The 22,313-nt window shown below is 43.2% G+C and overlaps 1 protein-coding gene across 2 annotated transcripts in view; it reads left to right on the forward strand.

Moving 5' to 3' along the window:
• Positions 1-2,307: 2,307 nt before the first annotated feature.
• The window catches only part of LOC143729109 (adhesion G protein-coupled receptor F5-like), a 61,807-nt gene continuing 41,801 nt past the window's right edge, over positions 2,308-22,313 (forward strand). For both annotated transcript variants that reach the window (XM_077220176.1, XM_077220177.1), the window contains exons 1-4: positions 2,308-2,360; positions 14,562-14,656; positions 21,797-21,900; positions 22,160-22,208. In XM_077220176.1, the coding sequence (XP_077076291.1) occupies positions 14,644-14,656; positions 21,797-21,900; positions 22,160-22,208 (166 nt within the window). In that variant the 5' untranslated portion in view covers positions 2,308-2,360; positions 14,562-14,643. The remainder of the gene's footprint in view (positions 2,361-14,561; positions 14,657-21,796; positions 21,901-22,159; positions 22,209-22,313) is intronic.

The following is a 22,313-nucleotide window of genomic DNA, read 5'->3' on the forward strand; positions in this document are numbered from 1 at the left end:
CATTACAGCCTGGATGTCATTGAATTCTGTTCAGAGTGGTGCGACAGTCAATCACTGTTTATGGATCCCATAGAAATGATTGAGAAGTGGCGTAAACTGAATCATACCTGTTGCTCAATTTTCTGTGACTTCTCTTATAAAACAGCATTTTTTTTGGGTGAAAACTCAGTACAAAACGATTGTTTAAGAGCAAACATGTAGAAGATTAGCCGATGGGCTGTCAATGCATTAAAGCAATTTCTTTAAAAAAAAGCAGTTAATTCAGCGTAGTAATGCACCTCATTCATTGACATCAATTAAAATAACAGCCTTTTTCCTCCTCCCCTGCTTACCACAGCGTTAGCAGGCATTACGTTTTTTTGGCTATGGTTGCAGGCTTGCCTTCAAGTGGCTTTGATCAAAGTCGGACAAATTTTCTAAACAGAAAGCATTGCGAATGTTAGGCAATCAGTCTGCGCGGAGCCGCATTAACACCGTAGCTGTGTTCAAAAGCGCCCCCCATACTCTTATTCACTCTTACCTACATTACTCATCTAATAAGTCCACTTGAAAGAGTAAATGAAAATGAATTTGCAAATTTGGACACTGAGTGCGTCAGAACTCTGTCATGGAAACTAGCATGTATAAACCTTAATTAAACAATTTAATAATAAATTAAGAATGAATTTATACTTGTATTACGCTGTACCCACATTGGACCAGCGGTTTGGAAAAAGGATGGATGGATTATTCAGCTGCGAGCTCCATCTTCTGGTGAGACACGGGAATTAATTCAGCAATGGCCACCCAGTGCATTATGGGTATTCTCTAAACGCTGAGTGTACATCAGTTGTACACTCGTTATTGCGGTGCATTATGAGATTGAATGAGTGCACTTGATAACGTCCACTATGGTTTCGGCAACACGACTACAACTGGCTTTCCCTTCGAATAGTGCCCTCTTTATAATATAGGTCATCCAGGTACTTTTTTCTTACTGTTTTTCGCAACTCTATGTATTTGGAAATTGGTATTTTGGCATACTGTTTTTCACCTACTATATAATAGAGAAGTATTTGATTTTGGACGCAGCACATCTCTGTTTCTAGTGAGTCTGAAGAACTTGAATAGCTGGTTCAATTGTGTTTATGTCTGCAGGACAGTGTCTCACCAGAAGCAGGTTATGAGCTATTTTGATAAAATCTTGACGTTTGTGGAGATGAGTACTTTGATGTGAAAACATTCTTCCTCAGAGTAAGTCATGTTCACCTATTCAGCCCACACAGAGCCTTGACCTCAACTCCATCGAAAACCTTTGTGATTACCTGGAACGAAGATTGAGAGCTAGGCCTTCTCGTCCAACATCAGTGCCTGACCTCACAAATGCTTTGCTGGATGAGCAAAAATTCTCACAGAATTCTCACTCCAAAATCTTGTGAAAAGCCTTCTTAGCAAAGTGGATGCTGTTATAACTGCAAACGGGGGACCAACTCCATATGTCTATGTTTATTTAGAATGCAATGTCAGTACAGTCCCTGTTGGTGTAATGCTCAGGTGTTGCATTACTAAAGGTGATGGTACACGGGGCAACTTTTTGAGCTATGTTGCTAGCAATGTTACCATCAATGGACAAGCAGGCGAGACACAGGGCCCATGACCGATCTAAATTATCCAGATAGAAATTTGTTTCCCATTCTCAATGGCAAAGTGCCAAAGCAACATTGCCCAGCAACATTGCTCAAAAAGTTGCCCCGTGTATCATCACCTTTATAGTGTATAATGATTACTGTCTGACAGGTACAATCCTTGTTGCTGATTAGATATAAAAGTGTCCATCCTCATTCTTTTGTTATTTTGGTCTGAAAAGCCATTTTGCATATTTCCCACCTGCTTTTTTTATTATTATTTGAAAACTCCTAATTATGATGGATATTATTATTCATAATGTATAATTATATTATTATGTTATGCATAACAATTTTGCTACCCTAAATATATTCATGTATAAATCAGGAAATATTTAAGGTAAAAAAAAAAATATATATATATCACATTCTCTGAAACTTTACTTGTAACCTTAAGAATCCTGATAACAAACTAAACAAAAAAACAATCAAACAAGGAATGCAGTCAGTCAGGGTTAACTGATTCACTTGTCCATTTTCTGTTTTATTTTTGTTTCTCATGCTACATTTACAGTCATCCTCTTATCAAAATCAAAACTCTTATTAGAAGAAATGCATTAAAACTATTGGATAAAAACTGTAATGGGGAATGTTCTGTGGGTGGATCATTTCAGAAAGGAAACAAAAATGCAGATCTTCAGACAGATCACTTCAGTTTAGGGCATCATATCAGCGTTGTTATTTTCCAGAAGCAAGGTGAGAATCCTAAGTCTGTTCTTTAAAATGTATATCTGATACATATTTGATGTATATATATATATATATATATATATATATATATATATATATATGCAAATTGCATATATATATGAGTACATTCATGAAAGATAGAAATTCTTGTTTTGTTTTGAGGGTAACACTTTAAAATAAAGTTTGCTTTGCTAACATTAGTTAACTGCATTAGTTACATGAACTAATGATAAACAATTATTATACAGCATATATTAATCTTGCGTAATGTTTAATTTCTACATTTACTAATACATTATTACAATTAAAGGTTGTGTGTTAACATTAATGCTCTGTGAACTAACATGAACAAACAATGAACAGCTGGATTTTTATTAACTTACATTAACAAAGGTAAATAGATCCTGTAAAAAAATATATTTCTCACTCTTAGTTCATGTTATGTTAACTTAATGCATTGGGTAATATAAAGGAATCAGACCTGATTGTAAAGTGTTACCTTTTTGAGATTTGGCATACATAACGTTTAAATGTACACTTCTGTATACAATGACCTTTATCTTGATAATGCTTTTACTTAAAGGGGTCATCGGATGCAAAATTCACTTTTAAATGGTGTTTGCATATAAATGTGTCTTTGCAGTGTGTGGACACACCACCAAACAATGAAGAAAACACATGATTATTTTTTATTGTTTTTTTGAATAATCAAAAAGCCTAAATACTTTCAATAATCAAGCCGTTTGAATTTTCTGAGCAATATAACATCATATTTCTCATGCTCTGCCCATGAACACTGACGGACTCTCCCGTATTAGCATTTTTAACTAGCAGCAGATATCACCATGAAACTTTCCCAGTTGATTACCTACATTAAGATGAGAAAAAAATGTATTACAAGTTTTCTGTAATTTAATGTTTAAATAAGCAAATTTGGTATTATATAATTAAATATGCGCTCATTTGCATATATTTAAAAAACGAAATCTGAGTATTGGATAAAACCAGGTTCAAAATAATTTTTTCATTGTGTTGACATATTACATGGGGAAAAAATTACTGAGGGACTTACGGATATCTACTTTTGTTATCCTGTATATCAGAATATACTGTCAATAGCCTTAAAGAATTATTTTCGTTATGTTTTTTGGAATAAAAAGTTATATAAATCAGGCTAGGACTAATACATTTACAAACCCCTCTGTAAATGTCTTCATAATATAATTATGTACAAGACTGGAAATTTTTATGTATATAGGTGCTACTGAAGTGGAGATTTCGGACTTGGAGTATGAGAGAAAAGTCATTTTGAGAAAACGGGCTTTAAAGATTTATATTGTTAAATGAGATTGCGCATTTAGAGTTAAATCCCCCCTTTTACTTTCACGATTGGTTGCAGATAAAAAGGAAATGACCATATTTGGATCCGACAGCATTGTACAGTAGAGAGAGAGCTTTCTAACAGTGTATGGCCCAGTCCCAATTCGCATACTATCCGTCCTAAATAGTATTCGAAAATAGAATTAGTACGTCCCAAAACCATAGTATGTTGAAATTAGTGTTCCAAAGATACCCGGATGGTCTACTATTTCCGGTCAGAACCCAAAGCGCTGATCGATCATAGAAAGTAAAAGAATTGGACACAGCGACCCCCTTGATTTCAACGGAGAAAAGTGAAGCCCAGTAGAAGCAGTCACTTCCTGATGGCTGAGCGACTGCACAGGCTCAAACTGAGCTTGACGACGTAGATGTGACGTGAGCAACCTGTCTGACAGTTGTAAATCTTCTAGTAGCTGTGCCAAGACAAATCTGAATCACCTAATTCCTCAAAAACGTTGTTTACATATTTTATCCCATTGCTTTTATGGACTCTCCATCTATGGGCCTCTCCCTTGACTTTATGCCTCTATGTCCCCCCGATTGCCTCATAGACGGTAAAAGATTGCCTGTGAGCTTCTCCGCCTGTCTATACAGTAATTTCTCTACTGTACAACAGAGAGTCGCGTGGTTATGATGCAATCGTTAGCTTATTTTTACAAAAATGGCTTCTACGGGGCCATAACATAAGATACAAAGTAATAGAGCCTTTTATACATTGTCGTGTTTCTTTAGAAATAAATAATGAGCAAATGAAGTCTTTGGACGCCTCAGATGTAAAGTTATTCACTGTCAAAGTGACGCCAAAATGAATGGGAGTCAATGGAATGCTAACAGCAAGTGAAGTTCTGCTACAATGGCGGCGCCCAGGTAGGCTTCAGTTTCCGGCTGATGGATTACCCCCTTCAGATCGATGCGCATTCTAACGGCTAATATAGCCCACAACCCAGACATGGAGGACGTGCGAGTCCGGCGGTTATGTAGAGAGGTTTAGATAAAGGGGTTTGAGTGATTAATTATCAGTATCTATCCTGACGAAAGTGTATTGATTCAACGTTGTCTACATTATATTGCATCTGCAGCAGCATTGTGAACTTTTGTAAAGATATGTTTAGCCATTACCTTTTAAATGCATCATTATATTCAAATTGCAAACACATGAGGAGAGTCTCCGCATGACCAATGACTGGCAGATGAACATGCTCTCCGAAACGGTAGGAAATCAAATTAGATTGAATGGAGGATTTTAACTGTGACAAGATGATTGACAGGGCAGTTTATGGTGACAGGATGCACGCTATTAGCCTGGCTCCGCCCTCCTACGTACTTCTGCTCAATTTTCATTTTACTTCAGTAATAGGTCTGGGATTGTGCTGTAGTCTTTGGTTCTCTTACGAGAGTATCTCTCGTACTGCGTAATATCTTACGCTATGGGGAAAACCTCTTTTCCACGAGATATTGAAGCTAAAAATTATCCTTAATTTTGAATTAATGTAAAACGCTGTGCAGCAGTATGCAGATATAGGCAGGACGGCTCGCGTGCCTATTGGCTGCCCTGCGGCAACAGCAGCAGCCTATCGAGAGAGGCGCTGCGTGACACCATCCTATGGGGGCATTTCGCGCCCATTTCGTCACGTCCCGCCATAAAAGGCGCAATCTCGCCCTATAAATATAGCTCGATAAGGCTGGTACACTGATTTTCATCTCTTCAGCGAAGGATCACGCATCGCTGGATCTGGAGTGAGAAGCAACGCCGTCTGAGGACAAGCACACAGCGGGACGAGCCTTTGTGTCTGAAGTCGCTGGCACCGCCGCCTTTAGCCGCCGTACCTGCTACGCTTTCCGGCGTTATATCCTTTCAATTACTGTGTGTGTGTGTTCGCCGCTGCGACACACATTTTTTCACTGTCTCTCTCCCTGCTAAAAGAGCTGCGTCTTTTTCAAGATGCAAAGATCCTGCGGCTCGTGCCGAGCCACACTCAGCGACGGGGACCGTCATGTCATCTGCGTTTCCTGCCTGGGTGAGGATCATGCGGCTCTCGCTCTCGTCGACGGCGGATGCCCTCACTGTGAGCTACTGCCTATGGTGACTCTGAGGACTCGCCTGGCATCCTTCTCAGAGCCTGCACTTCAGCCCGCCGTAGCGCCGCGCCGTAAAAAGCGCGGTGCCCAGCGTGGCCCCGAGCCTTCTCCTGCCCGCCAAAGCTCGCCGGTTCGCCCGCCAGCTTCGCCGGCATCACTCGAGCCCCTCCCCGACGGACAGCGGCCGCCGTCCGCCGCCGCTTCCGCCATTGAGGTCGACGAAACAACCGAGGTCTGTTCTCTCCTGGCATCAGATAGTGAGGAGCTCTGTGGACCTCCCCCCTGCTAGCCGCGAGCCTTCTGGAAAACGAGCCGGCATTGAATCAGAGCTGATGCGTCTGCTCTCTCAAGCCGTCGACAACCTTAGCATCGACTGGGAGGCGCCCGCGCAGCCTGCGCGCAACCGACTGGACGGATGCTTCCTCAAAAAGGACCACTCGCCGTCACAATCCAGGCTCGCGCCTTTTCTTCCTGAGCTTCCCGTAGAAGTCGCGAGGTCCTGGGGCGCCCCCCTCTCGGCCAGGGTGCGTACCTCTGTCTCGGCTGCATTCTCCACTGTGGACGGTGCAAAAGACAGAGGATACCTTTCTCTTGCCCCATTGGAAGCAGCGGTAGCTTCCCATCTCTGCCCGCCCTCTGCTGGACGGCAAGCGCATACGACGCTACCATCTAAAGCCTGCCGAGTGACGTCAACCATGCACGGTCGCGCTTACACCGCCGCCGGGCAAGCCGCGTCAGCTTTACACACAATGGCCATCTTGCAGATCTTCCAGGCCGACCTTCTCCGAAAAATGGACGAGGAAGGCGCTGAATCGATCAGCGTTGCAGATTTGCGGAGCGCTACAGACCTGGCTCTACGCGCCACAAAATCAGCTACACAGGCCATTGGGCGGAATATGGCCTCTCTCACCGTGGCTGAGAGACATCTGTGGTTGATGCTGTCTGAAATGACTGAAGCGGAGCGCTCTGTATTCCTAGACGCGCCCATTTCGTCAGCTGGCCTCTTCGGATCTGCCGTCAAAGATTTCGGGGACAGATTCCAGGAAGTTCAAAAGACATCACAGGCGATGAAGCACTTCCTCCCGAAGCGCTCTAGTTCCGCAGCAGGTCGCTCTAAACAGCAGCCTGCCCGGAGCTCCCAGCCTCAACCAACACAACCAGCCGCCGCTGCTTCTCAACGCCGCCAGGCCCGAGAACAGAGACCGCGCTCTCGCTCTGCTGGACGCCGCCCCCCTCAGCGCGGGCCCCGGCCGAGGATTGAAATCAAGCCCGAGGTCTCAAAGCCTTCCTAGCCTCTCTGGGAAAGCGACGGTGTTCAAATCCCGCTGCGGCCGGATTTTCACCGAAACGTTTCGCTCGTCCAGTTCCATGCAATGTGACTGTTCCAGCGAATTTAGCAGTCAACAAGCCGGTCCATTTACCCGCTTGCCTGCATACAAAAGCCGTTTTTACTGCTACCCAGATCTCAGTGCCCATTCCCACACGCAGACACAGCCCATCACAATACAGGGCTAGCACAAATAAAATTGACTCATGTCGATTGTTCAATAAATGTAGTGTACGTGCCCACAATACGGTGCCCACAAACACTACACGAAACATGTCCCACGGTTTCTGTAAAAACGAAACCAACACATATTCAATCGGCGCGAGCCGACAGTGTTCTCACTGCAGTGAGTGTGCCCGCTATCCCGCGGACATGCGCATGCCGAACACCACGGGGCTCGTCCCGCTCACCTTCTCTCCACAACCTGTCAGAGAGAAGCCGAGCGCGGTCGGGCTGCCCGCTGTGATCAGCGCACCCCCCGCCTCGCAAACTGCAAACACAGTGTCTATTTCTCAGCACACCGGAGCTCTCCGGCCGCCGCTATGCCGCGGCCAGAGCCCAGATTTCATTCTATCTCTAGCTATTCGCACAGATGCGTGGGCAAAGCTTCCCGGGGTATCAAAATGGGTGCTGAACACTATAAAAAGAGGCTATTCGCTGCAGTTCACTCGACGCCCCCGCCTTTGCGCGGCGCGAGTCGAAACGACGGTAAAAAACGAAGTATATCATCTACCTCGAGCCGAGATAGCGAAACTACTGAGCAAAGGGGCTATAGAACCTTTATCTCAGGCTCAGAGCGACGGGGGTCTATACAGCAGGTATTTTCTGGTACCGAAAAAAGACGGGGGTCTCAGACCCATTCTAGATCTGCGACGGCTGAACAAAACGCTCATGAAGCGCCAGTTCAGAATGATTACAACCAGGAAAATCCTCGCGCAAGTTCGACAGGACTCGTTCATGTCAATAGATCTGAAAGACGCCTATTTTCAAATACAAATAGCGTCACGTCACAGGCAATTCTTGAGATTCGCCTTCGAGGGCCAGGCATACCAATACAAAGTCCTTCTGTTCGGCCTGTCCCTGGCACCCCGTACATTTACGAAGTGCATGGACGCGGCTCTCGCACCCCTGAGACTTCAAGGCATGCGAATTTTGAACTACTTGGACGATTGGCTGATTCTAGCTCGATAACGATCAGAGCTCATAGAACACAGGGCCACATTACTCTAACATCTCGAGAATCTGGGTCTCTCAGTCAATTGGGCGAAGAGCTCGCTGTCTCCCAGCCAGAAAATTTATTTTCTGGGAACAGTGCTGGACTCGCTATCCATGGCAGCGCGTCTGTCGCCAGAGCGCGGACGGGACATTCAGCGCGCCATGAAATCTTTTCGCCGCGGCTCGATTGTCCAGCTCAAAAGGTTCCAGAAAATGCTGGGCCTCATGGCCTCAGCAGCTTCAGTGCTCCAGCTGGGTCTGCTTCGCATGCGCCCACTGCAGCTGTGGCTGAAAGCGCGAGTTCCGCCCGGGGCATGGACCGCTTGTCGGTTTCGCCTCCGGGTCGATCTGAAATGCGTCTCAGCTTTGGAACCTTGGCAGAAAACCGACTGGTATCGGTCAGGTATGAGTCTGGGGACTCCCTTGAGTGTGACGGTGGTGTCCACGGACGCCTCCACCTCGGGATGGGGAGCACTGCTCGAGGGCAGACCGTTCTTTGGCCAGTGGTCAGAACGGGAAAAGCTCCTACACATAAACTGTCTGGAAATGATGGCAGTCGACAACGCGCTACGGCACTTCTGTCGCCAGATAAAGGGCCACCACGTCTTGGTCCGGTCGGACAACATGTCAGTGGTGGCTTACATAAATCGCCAGGGCGGCATCAAGTCCCGAAACCTTTACAGGCTAACGGAACGCCTCCTGGTCTGGGCTCAGCACAACCTGCTTTCGCTGAAAGCGGCGCATGTGCCTGGTCGCCTGAATCTGGGACCAGACAGACTGTCCAGAAACAATGTCCCAGCAGGGGAATGGTCTCTGCACCCGCAGACGATCCAACTGCTGTGGGAGACATTCGGCAGAGCGCAGGTGGACCTGTTCGCGTCTCACGAGAACGCTCACTGTCCGAAATATTTCTCCAAGAGCAAGGACGCGCTGGCCCACGCTTGGCCCCGCTGTCCCCTCTATGCTTTCCCCCCCGTCTCACTCCTGCCTCAAGTGCTGGAGCGAATCAGGGAAAACGGATGCCCAGTGCTGCTTGTGGCTCCGCTCTGGACAAACCAGACGTGGTTTCCGGTCCTGATGCGGCTGACCAGCACTGCCCCTTGTGGCCAATACCGCTGAGGAAAGACCTCCTCTCTCAGGCCAAGGGCTCGATTTGGCATCCTCGCCCGCAACTATGGTCCCTACACGCATGGGCCATCAACGGGTACCCGCTAACCTCCCGGAGGGAGTGTTAAACACGATCACGCAGGCGAGGGCCCCATCTACTAGACGGCTCTACTCCTCGAAATGTTCTGTGTTCTCTGCCTGGTGTCAAGCTCAGGGCTTTTCACCAGTAGACTGCGGGGTCATGGAAGTACTCTCCTTCCTGCAAGAGCTACTGGATAAGGGCAGGACCCCATCCACGCTCAAAGTGTACGTGGCGGCCATAGCAATGTTCACAAAACCTGTGACTGGGCAGTCACTGGGGAAGAACGACCTAGTCGTGCGATTCCTCAAGGGAGCTCGGAGGCTGAACCCTCCTAGACCTCCTTCAGTCCCAGTGTGGGAGCTTTCTACGGTTTTGGAAGCCATGAAAGGTGCCCCGTTCGAGCCAATCCATTTGTCAGACATGAAGCATCTGTCTTTCAAAACGGTGTTTCTTTTGGCTCTCGCTTCAGTGAAGCGCATAGGGGACTTACAAGCGCTTTCTGTAAGCGCGTCATGTATGGAGTTTGGGCCTAATGACTCAAAAGTCATACTCAAACCAAGGCACGGGTACGTGCCCAAATCCCTCAACACACCGTTCAGGGCCCAGGTTATTTCCCTGTGCGCTCTCTCGGCTCATGATGAGGAGGAGGATGCGAGTCTCCTTTGCCCTGTCAGGGCACTGAGAGCTTATGTGTCCCGCTCGTCTGCCTTCAGACAGACCGAGCAGCTCTTCGTTTTGTTTGGCGGACGCTCCAAGGGACTGGCCGCATCAAAACAGAGCCTATCCAGATGGATAGTCGACGCCATAGCACTGGCTTACACTTCTAAGGGCATGCAGTGTCCTTTGGGTGTCAGAGCGCACTCCACGAGAGGCGTTGCCTCGTCGTGGGCGTGGTATAGTGGGGTTACCTTGCAGGATATCTGTACGGCTGCGGGCTGGGCCTCGCCGTCTACATTTATAAGGTTTTATAACCTCGAGGTTCCCGCCTTACAAGCCAAGCTTCTGTCGGTATATAATTCAGTGCTATCTGCCCCGCTGTACCGGCCCAGATGCTGAGTTTTGCTTATGTATCGCTCACTGAGCGATAAAACGGCTCTATGGGTGTTGAATAACCCGTACTATTACCCAGTTCAGGCTGAACACGTTCACCCTGCCTGTGTCAAACACTATTAACATAACTAGCTCCTATAGGATGCTATTTCATGGGGAATGATGCTTGCAGCCTCTCTTCTCCGACTCTCTGTGAGTCTATGGTGATTATGCACTACATGAGCCCCAGGCTACTGCCCTTGGGACCTTGGTGTCGGATCCCAGTACGCACGGCGTTTTGCATTGTGTTCCCCATAGCGTAAGATATTACGCAGTACGAGAGATACTCTCGTAAGAGAACGTACTCGGTTACTAACGTAACCTCGGTTCTCTCTAGAGAGGGAACGAGTACTGCGTATCTTGCCGTGCATACACAGCTCTGGTTCGCTTCGGCGATGAAAACCAGTGTACCAGCCTTATCGAGCTATATTTATAGGGCGAGATTGCTCCTTTTCTGGCGGGACGTGACGAAATGGGCGCGAAATGCCCCCATAGGATGGTGTCACGCAGCGCCTCTCTCGATAGGCTGCTGCTGTTGCCGCAGGGCAGCCAATAGGCACGCGAGCCGTCCTGCCTTTATCTGCATACTGCTGCACAGCGTTTTACATTAATTCAAAATTAAGGATAATTTTTAGCTTCAATATCTCGTGGAAAAGAGGTTTTCCCCATAGTGTAAGATATTACGCAATACTCGTTCCCTCTCTAGAGAGAAACGAGGTTACGTTAGTAACCGAGTACGTTTTCTCCGATCAATTTTTTACCTGGCCAATCAGCGAACAGAGGGAGTGGCTGAGAATGATGACGTTGATGTCGTGCGTTATTTTGAGTTGTAGTTCAGTAATGGCAGTGGAGAAAGATGAGAGTGAAGCCATTCGGTCCGTTATGGCAACGCTGACGAATATCAAGAAGTTAAAGCCGGAGCAAGAACAATCTTAGCTTTGTTGGTGGCCATGATGTTTTCGCCCTCCTCCCCACGAAGTTCGGGAAAAGTTTGATTTTCCAGCTCGCTCCGTTAGTGGTGAATGAGTTGGCTAAGGCGAACGCTAGGCATACGTCACGACCAGACGTTAGCGATGGGTTATGGCAGATCCAGAGTGACTCTGGGCAGATCCAATAGTTTTAGACTTCAATAGAGTACCCGGCTACAAGGAAGTTAACGCTTGTCAATGGAGCGGTGCCAGACTCTATGTACAAATGAAATGTACGAGAGTCTGGTGGGACCAGGCTAGCACGCTATGGCAAGCCATTTTAACATTTAACAGCTAGACTGGATATGTGTTGCAGATATCTGTAATTTAGTTTACCTAGTCAAAAAGAACATTTCAGATATCCGCAACTACATTCTTCCTATCCATAATTGTCATTTCAGATATCCACAAAGACATTCTTCCTAGGACAAATGACGTCACTTTTGCCATTCATTTGTATGGGGTTTATCATTACAGATATCTACAATTCAGTTGCAGATATCCACTATGTGAATTGCGGATATCTGCAACTGAATTGTAGATATCTGTAATTCCAGTTTGAGATATCTACAATTTGATTCTGACTAGTCATAACTCCAGTTCAAGATATCTTTAATTCACCTCAATTCAAAATATCTACATGTTCCTTTTCAGATATCTTAAATTAAGTTTTGACTAGGCGAAATTATGTTGTAGATATCTGTAACTGGATTTATGACTAGTCAAAATGACATTGTACATATCTCAAACTGGAGCTAGGGATAGTCATAATTAAATTGTCAGGTTCGGGAACGTTACTTTAAAAAAGTAATTAGTTACTCACTACTTGTTCCAAAAAGTAACTGAGTTAGTAACTGAATTACTCTATAATAAAAGTAACTCGTTACCATCGAAAGTAACTATTTGCGTTACTGTTAGAAAAAAAGTTGCTATAAGTCAGTTGAAATGAGTAGAACAGACAGGTGTTTGTACATAACTTTCGATATTTATTGCACGTCGACAGACAGCAAGAGGTCTATCCTGCACTTCAAGTATTATCTTTGTAAGATAAGTAAACAGTTACACCATATAAAGTGCATTTAACTCTAGCAAATTAAATCAAACTCTCACAACCTGAGACAACTGGTCAAGTAAATAACCTGTAGGCTACTGTTCACAACAAAAGTAAACTTTTAAACAACAACAAAAAAAAGTGTGTTTAGCTCTGTAGTCTTATTCTTGCTTAAATAAATCAAACTCCCAATGTCAGACAACTGGTCTGGAATACATTCTGGTTCAAGCATTTTCTTCGAAAGTAAAGAGTTAAATGATATAAAGTGTGTTTGCAGTAACTGTAGCAAATTAAATAAATCAAACTCTAACAACGCCATGCGTTGCCATTTAATTCGCTATTAAATTCGCGCTAAAATGTGTTGTTTTTGAACTCAAGCTGAGCGCTCGGTTGCATGGACACAGTGTTCTCTTGTGGCTCACGGTCTTCACTCGAACGCGCGCTTCAATCTATCGCCGTTGTGGAGACACTCTATTCATTCAGGTGAAATCACAAAATAAAATGCACACAAACGTGTCCCTGTTTGATATATAGACTGCAACCACTGATGAACATATTGAGTTTGGATGAGAGGAAAAAAAAAACTATACGTGGGCGGATTCGAACTGGTAAGCTCTGACACGCTTGGCAAAAGATCTACCAATAGACAAATTAAGAACTCAAACAAAACTTGCGGATCGATGGATTTATTTACGGGTTGAGCAGAGGGGCTGCACAGTTTGACATGTTTGTACCCAGCACTTCTCAAAATGCACTTCCGAATGCGTCTCTGTCCCCAGCACATTCCAAACCAGGCTGACGCGGCGCCTGTGGTAACACACCGCATTTAACTTCCAGTAACATTAACGGCGTTGTAACGACGGGAAAAGTAATTAGTTAGATTAGCCCCTTGCTGAAAAAAATATAATCCTTACCTAACTCCGTTCTTTTAAACGGCGTTATTCCAAACACTAAATAAGGACTAGTATCTATTGAATAAGTACTAGTATCTAATAAATAAGGACTAGTATCTAATGAATAAGTACTAGTATCTAATAAAAAAGGACTAGTACCTAAAGAATAAGCACTAGTAGCTAATGAATAAGTACTAGTATCTAAAGAAAAGGCACTACTACCTAAAGAATAAGCACTAGTAGCTAATGAATAAGTACTAGTACTTAATGGAATAGATACTAGTATCTAAAAAATAAGCACTAGCAGCATGAAAATAGAGACTAGTAGGTTAAAATGATTAAATGTTAAAACGGCTTGCCATACATTCTGCCTAGTCAAAATGTAATTACAGATATCTTGAATTAGAGTTTTGACTAGGCGAAATGACGTTGCAGATATCTGTATGCAAATTAGGCCTACATCCCACTTTAGGTGGGAGCAGAGCGCGTTGTTCAAATCATCAAATCACATTGCACCTGTTAACTGTTAACTTTTAATTAGCACTGATTAGCAGCATGTCGGAGCAGCCAGAGGGCGAAAGAGTTTTTAATCGTCTTTTTAATGCTGTTAGCTCATCATGGCTTTTTACTGTGGGAAAAAAACTAATTTCGGACTTTTTTCACCACAAGTCTGAAAGAAGACGATGTTTTTGCCTGCCGTGTCTCGCCTTAAAGAGTTTTATAACGATATGTATTGTATGTATTTGATTTCAGCCCAGGTGATTGCAAAAGTAGGCTACCATAAGGCTACTCATTTTATTTCTCTTGCATTGAAAATCTGTTTGTTCAAAACGTATAAAAACGAACGTTAGCGTCTTAAAAGTCAGTGCTTTCACTTATAAACTTATATAGCCTACAGTATAAAGAACTTTTTTTTTTTTACAACTGCTACTCATGTTCATGATAATATCATGTTTTGTACATATGACACATATGGTTTTCAGATTCTGATGTCATATATTCATTCTATTTTACAGAAAAATACAGGATGTCTGGATGAATAAAAGAAAATCAACATTTTGAAGAAATATGCTAAAGTGATTACCTTGAGTGTGAAACATGGCCAGTGAAGGTACAATAAACATACTTTTGTTAGAAATCCTACAGAATATTTTTAGCATAATCAATAATAAGAGATTTTATATTACATTTGATTACATTTTAGTTGCCAACGTAACAATCAAAAGAAGCCTTAAAATATTAGTTAATTTAGTGCAATTCCTGTAAATTTTAAACTAAAATGATGAATTAGTCTAGTGAAAGATAAAAAATATTTAAATAATTAAATTAATTTTTGTCAAATGTGGCAGCATTTATTAAAAATTACCTTTTTTGTTTATGGGCATAATCTTTAACAAAAATAAGTTCCCCATCCTCTTGCAATGAGATATTTTTTGTCTGATGACTGCTGTGAGCCAACCTATCGCTGTCACAGTCATGTCATGTTTAGTTTCAATTCTGTTTAATTTCTAGTCATGGTTTTCTTTGTCATTGTTTTGCCTGTGTTCCAGTTCATCATTAGTTTTCATGGTTTTTGATTAATCCTCACCTGTTCCCCATTTTGCTAGTGATCTCTGTAGCAAACCCCCAGCCAGACAATGGTGAAGCGTACTGATGTTTTCAGAAGCCTTTATTTATGTTTAGCCGTCAGCCTTGGTTAAACAAATCTAGAGTGGGGGTTCAATCTTCAGCTGGCTGGCAGGAGCCGCCACTGGCATGTCACGTGACCTGTCAGCGGCTGGCAGGCAGCAGCCAGTCTGATTCTAGCATGTCACGTGACCTGTCAGTGGCTGGCTAGTTGCCTGGCAGTCTTCCTTTGCCAAGTTTCAAATCCATCGGTTGTTAGCAGTTTTTGTGTTTTGTGTTCCTCCCTTTCTAGCTCATTTATTATACAACTGTTGATATGATTATGTTCTTTAGTATGATTGATGTTTTGGGGACTGTTATCCCAATTAAACCAGTCAAATGGCCATGATCAGACTGGCAGCTTGCTGACGCTTTGCTCGACGCTCACGAGTCAGCTGCGGCTGATCAGCGAGTAGGCTATAACGCGTTGCCACTCTCGCTGCACGGAAATTAATTGTTTTCTTATTAAACATATAATGTCATGCATCTATTCTTTAGTATAATTGATGTTTTGGGGACTGTTATCCCTATTAAACCAGTCAAATGTACCATGATCAGACTGGCAGCTACTGACGCTTTGCCTGAGTTGCTCGAGGCTCATGAGTCAGCCGCGGCTGATCAGCGAGTATAACCATCCCAAGGCGTCATATACGACGCTTTTGCCAAAGCGTACATATCCTACGCATATGGCACCCTTTAGCGTAAATATGAGACGCAGATATATATGGGGCAGAAGGCGCCTCCTAGTGGTCTAACCCTAACCTACCCCAGACCTAAACCTACCCATACTCTGTGCGTGTTATATTTACGCTAAAGGGTGCCATGTGCGTAGGATATGTACGCTTTGGCAAAAGCGTTGTATATGACGCATTGGGATGAGAACGCGTTGGTATAACGCGTTGCCTGACACTCTCGCTGCACGGAAAAATTAATTGTTTTCTTACTAAGAATAATCTCATGCATCTATAAGTAGAATTTATGTTTTGGGGACTGTTATCCCAATTAATGGCGGCTGACTCCATGCGTCCAACAAAGTGTCAGTAAGCTGCCGGTCTGATCATGGCACATTTGACTGGTTTAATAGGGGTAACAGTTCCCAAAACACCAATCATACAAAATGATAAATGCATGAGATTATATTCATAATAAGAAAACAAATTATTTCATTGCAGCAAGTGTCAAGCAATATTCGCTGATCAGCCGCGGCTGACTCATGAGCCTCGAGCGACTCGAGCAAAGCGTCAGTAGCTGCCAGTCTGATCATGGCACATTTGACTGGTTTAATAGGGATAACAGTCCCCAAAACATCAATCATACACAAGAATAAAGGCATGACATTATATTCATAATAAGAAAACAATTTATTTCCTTGCAGCGAGATTGTCAGGCAACGCGTTATACTCGCAGTATCAGCCGCGCCTGACTGGATGAGCGTCCTAGCAAGCGTCTGTAAGCTGCCAGTCTGATCACGGCCATTTGACTGGTTATATTGGGATAACAGTCCCGAAAACATCAATCATACACAAGAATAAAGGCATGACATTATATTCATAATAAGAAAACAATTTATTTCCTTGTAGCGCGAGTGTTAGGCAATGCGTTATACTCGCAGTATCAGCGGCGGCTGACTGTATCAGCGGCGGCTGACTGGATGAGCGTCCAGCAAGCTCTGTAAGATGCTAGTCTGATCACGGCCATTTGACTGGTTATACTGGGATAACAGTCCCCAAAACATCAATCATACTAAAGAACATAATCATATCAACAGATGCTTAATAAATGAGCTAGAAAGGGAGGAACACAAAGCACAAAAACTGTAAAAAATCAATGGTTTCTGAAACTTGCCAAAAGCAGACTGCAAGGCAACTAGCCAGCCACTGACAGGTCACGTGACATGCTAGAATCAGACTGGCAGCTGCCAGCCAGCCACTGACAGGTCACGTGACATGCTAGAATCAGACTGGCAGCTGCCAGCCAGCCACTGACAGGTCACGTGACATGCTAGAATCAGACTGGCACCTGCCAGCCAGACACTGACAGGTCATGTGACATGCCAGTGGTGGCTCCTGCCAGCCAGCTGAAGATTGAACCCCTACTGCAAATCTACTTTCCTTTCATTACAACTTTTCTTCTTGAAGCAACGTAAGAGCTACGGGACAGATAAATAGCATCAAATTAGCTCTTACAAACATAAAAATTACCCGAAGGCCGAATTAACCGTACAAACAGTAATTTATAAGACCCTTTAGTGCCGTTACCCGTGTTGTATTAACAATGCTACAAAATTTACGTTAGCCTGACTTCACATGACACGAGAGATAATAATACAGTCTAAAGGCCCGTTCACACCAAGCACGATAACTATAAGATAACGATAAAGATAACTATATATGTGTCCACACCAACGACTGATAACGGTCTTTTTATTCTAATCACGCGCGCACCCGCCTTGCGGTTTCAAAATTACGAAAATGGATGACCTGCTGCTGCTTTACGTTACAAAAAATATCAAAAGAAAAACAGGCGCTTTTGGGTACACGATATGCTTAAAAGACGAGAGGAGTTGGGAGAATCCGAATTGTATTATACTTTTTTGTTTACAACATGTCATTGAATATGTTTTTGCTGTTCTTATTGCCTTTACACGTCTTTGCCAGCAGATGTCCTCAGCTAGAATGCTATGTTCCGAGCGCATCTAAACAGTGAATCTAGCAAGTCTAGTGTAATCGATCTAATCTAACAGTGAATTTAGCTGACGAAGTCAATGATGGGAGAGTATACAACGCCTTTTTCACTGCAACTTCAGCAATGTTGTCAAAACTAGCGCTGGATAGCCTACCTGAGGTAATTTTGTTACACTATGCTAAACTGCATAATATCTCATCGTTAATACTTCTCACCATTTATTCCATGGATAGGATTGCTTTCCATATATCCATCTTTTTTAACGTATCCTTGAAAAGGGTGTTTGACTTGTCAAACAGTGGAGGATTTTCTGTACCTCGACTATTAACTTCCGTTAACTTCTCTGCAATGTCATCTGCCATTTTAAATGCGCGAGACCTTTAAATTAGAATGGATTCTGATTGGCTGTTAGTGTTTTATCGTTCGAAAGCAGGAAAAAAAACGTTGTGAAAGTGATCCCAACGATATCGTTCCTCATATCTTTATCGTTATAGTTGTGGTGTGAACTCTGTTATTCTTTAATATGGAGAACGATTTTTAGAATTATATCTTTATCGTTATTTTTATAGTTATCGTGCTTGGTGTGAACGGGCCTTAACACTTCTTCACAGTTGAATGGATTAACCTTCATATTACTGCACATAAACATTAAACAAGTTAAACACACAATACCTTGTTCCCGTTCCAGCTAGGTGCTTAAATTATCCTTTAAGAGCTTTATACAATTTCAGAACGAAATGTGATTTCTCCTCCTTACTTCCGTGGGTGCGTCTCACTAACTAGTCTCATCTTTTTAGATGCTAAATGTTAGTGGTGGCAGGTCGAGGCTTCGTGAAACACTTAAACAGTTGAATCAAATGTGCCATATTGTGCCCGACACCCGTCTCCACGGTGACCTCTAGTGCTCAGAACAGTGAAAATGCAACAAAAACCCAGGCCAAACATGCATAAAAACACCTTTTACAATCTATAGCAATTTTTTTACTGAAAGTAAAATCTTTCAAATGCAATTATCTAATCATCTAATGAGATTATCATGTGTAAATGTGTTCTTTCATCAATTGTCAGGGTTTGTTTTGTTTGTTCTATTGGCTCAGCTAAACAGGCCAATAAGACTAGTATTAACTACCTCATTTTAATTATACTAATGTCGAATAAAAATGTCTACAAATGTATTAAACTGATCAGAGATCAGGTAAAACCCACAGACACTTGTTCATTGGTTCACAGTGACTCCTCAAGATTCATGGGTTGACAGAGATCATCGCCCCCAGCGGTAAACCATTGAAATTTCGAAAGTTTTTCGAAACAGTTATGACGTAATGAAGCTTCGTTTACTAAAATCACGTGACTCTGGCAATTTGATACACGCTCCGAACCATTGATTCGGAACAAAAGATTAGTAAAGTCTTCGAAGCTTCATGAAGCAGTGTTTTGAAATTGCCATCACTACTAAATGTATAGGGGAAAAAACATCTAAAGACGCCACACGTTAACTTGTCTCAAACCTGGATTAGTTAAATGGTCAGAGTCATCTGTATGAAAGATAAAAAATACTTATATTAGCTGCATTCTCGTTTTCTGCAATGTGTTACATCCCTTTTGGTCTGTATATGTGTTTTATGCTGTTGTATGAGGTGTTTGTTTTTATTCAGGAAGAAGACCGGATTGGTTCCTGCAGTCTGATTGTTGCCACGCCCTGATTGATCAGCTGACTCCTGGTCATTTATAAAAGCCTCCTTCGTTTACCGATAATTACTGATCCCGGACGAGCCCCCAAGACCGGATTGGTTTTAGAGAAATAATCTATTTTGCTGCTCACCGTGTTTCTGCTACTGTTGTTAAAATAGCCACGTCGTATGCAACTCTTAATGTGGCGCTTTGCGTTTCTAGTAATTGAGAGAGAGAAGCTTAGGCTTGAATCAGTCACTTTGGTCTCTAGATAAGAAAATTGTATAGACATAGCTTTAAAAGATCATTACCAAAATCAGGGGCGGAGTGGGACCAAAAAATCTACCAGGAAATTTCGTAGACCACCGGACGGTATTTTTTTTGGAAAAAATAAATAAAAATTTGCAAGAACCCTTGCAAAATTATTTTCAATAGACTAAGAAAGCCACCACTACTGGTCACATCTATGGTTAGATTGATTTGTTTAGATCCAGTGAAGTGTCCCACAACTTTTTCTCCGGATCGATATTATTTAATACACTATTAAATAAGAGATCTAGCGCTAAAATGTGTTGTTTTTGACTCGAGCTGAGCACTCGTTGCCGCGGCGATCGGTTGCACGGATACAGTGTTCTCTTGTATAAGGTCTTCACTCGGACGCACGCTTTAATCTATCGCCGTTGCGGGGACTCTCTATTCATTCCGGTGAAATCACAAAATAAAATGCACACAAACGTGTCCCTGCTTGATATAGACTGTCTATAACCACTGATGAACATATTCAGTTTTGATGAAAAAAAAAAAAAACTATACGAGTGTTGATTAGAACCCTTAACCTCTGACACGCTTGGCAAAAGATCTACCACTAGACCATTTAACAACTCAAAAATAGGCGGATCGATGCATTTATTTACGCGTTGAGCAGAGAGGCTGCACAGTTTGACAAGCGGGTAGCGGCCGCACACCAGGCCGCCGGATGGTGTTGCTCAGAACCTGCAATGTAAAACTATAATCCGGATCTGGTCTTCCATTTGAATAACACTGATCTACAGCTCACCCTTGACAGAACGCAAGACCTTAGACATGATTAAAAAGTCTATTAAACCTATGGATATCCCTACAGGCTATTTTCATTCAGTCCAACCACCAAGTCTTCATCATTCAGCACTGAGTCTTCATTGTCCTGAACAAAGTCTTAATTGTTCAGCACAAATCGCCATTGGGTCTACCCAGCTGCAGGTCTCCTTCAACACGGAAGCCTCCTTCTTCCTCCTAAGCCATCCAGTTCCTCTGACTCGCACTGTCTCATTTCAGCCTTTTGACTCCGCCTTGGCCTGTCTATCCCTCAGCTCCACCTCAAGCCTTCAAGCCCCTGACTCCACCTCGGCCCTTCCTCAGGCTCCGCTGGGCTCCTTCGTCTACCGAGTCATCAGCTGCACCTCAACCCTCCACCCCCTTGGATCCACCAGGCTCCTCCATCCCTCCGGTTTCACCATTATCCTCAGTCACCTCGAATCTGCCCAGGTTTGCTGAGCCCACGTTTCCACCTCGGTCATGCCCACCTGTAGTTCAACCGTGGTTCACCAGACCAGTGATGTTGCCCTGTGTCTTCGGCTCTTCTGCTCTGCCTGGGTCTACACCTCCACCGACTCCACCTCCCTGGATTACTGGTCTCCCTGTTTCCGCCCGGCCCCTCCACCAAGGCTCTACCATGGCTACGTCATCTCCTCCCTGATACCTCCCACCATCATCTCCTCTTTGGTTGTCCTTAGTGTCTTCCTCTGCCTGCTCCTCATCGTTCACCAAAGCTCTCTCTCTCCTCAATTTGGACTTTACAAGGATGTCATGTTTAGTTTCTTTGTTATGTCATGTTCGATTTCTAGTCATGGTTTTCTTTGTCATTGTTTTACCTGTGTTGTAGTTCATCATTAGTTGACATGGTTTTCTGATTAATCCTCACCTCACGACATTGATTGTTCTCTGTTTATTAAAGTGGATATATATTTCATTCTATCTCATTCTTGTTGGTTAATCTACAGCTCACCTGTGACAGTCACTTACACGCGATCACAGCAATACCAAAGCACAACGATCCAACGATGTCCCGTCCGACTTTTGTTTTGTCAGAGAAGCCGTTTGTATTTTGATATATGTGCGATATGGAAGAAAAGACAATTGCAAATTCCATTGTATGCCGACTTTAAGAACATTTATAATTTCTCAATTTCAGGAAAAATATTAAAATACCTATTAAGAGTCCTCATTGCTATCCTGCTGAATCATGGATGTTTTGTGGAAACTTCAAATTTTTCAGAAATAAGTATGGATTTACAGGTAGGGAAAGGTTGTTTTATAAATATCATACAATAATGAAAATAAAATTCAATGATGAACTTTCCGGTCTTTTTAAAATATCAAATCTAAGATTATTTTAAGACTTTTATTATATATAAGATACACAGTGTGCATTGAACCCGAACACTGTTGAGGAATGAATGAATGAATTAATTAATTTCAGTATGAGAAAACATGAAACATTTCATTGGAAGTCTGCAATAAAATGTCTTTTTTCTTTCTTTTTACATCACTCCAGTTTAGCTATACAGATGAGCCAGTGCATCCAATAAGACCAAGACGTGCAGGTCTGATTCACAGTTTTGTCCTCTACTTAATGCCCTAATAATAGTCTGATGTTATTTGTATAAAAAAAAGATAAATAATTTAATTTAATAGGCCATTGGTTTTGA

The sequence above is a fragment of the Siphateles boraxobius genome, unplaced genomic scaffold (assembly GCF_051911475.1).
Source record: "Siphateles boraxobius isolate OS27281-9 unplaced genomic scaffold, OSU_SipBor_1 8, whole genome shotgun sequence".
Classification (NCBI taxonomy): Eukaryota; Metazoa; Chordata; class Actinopteri; order Cypriniformes; family Leuciscidae; genus Siphateles; species Siphateles boraxobius.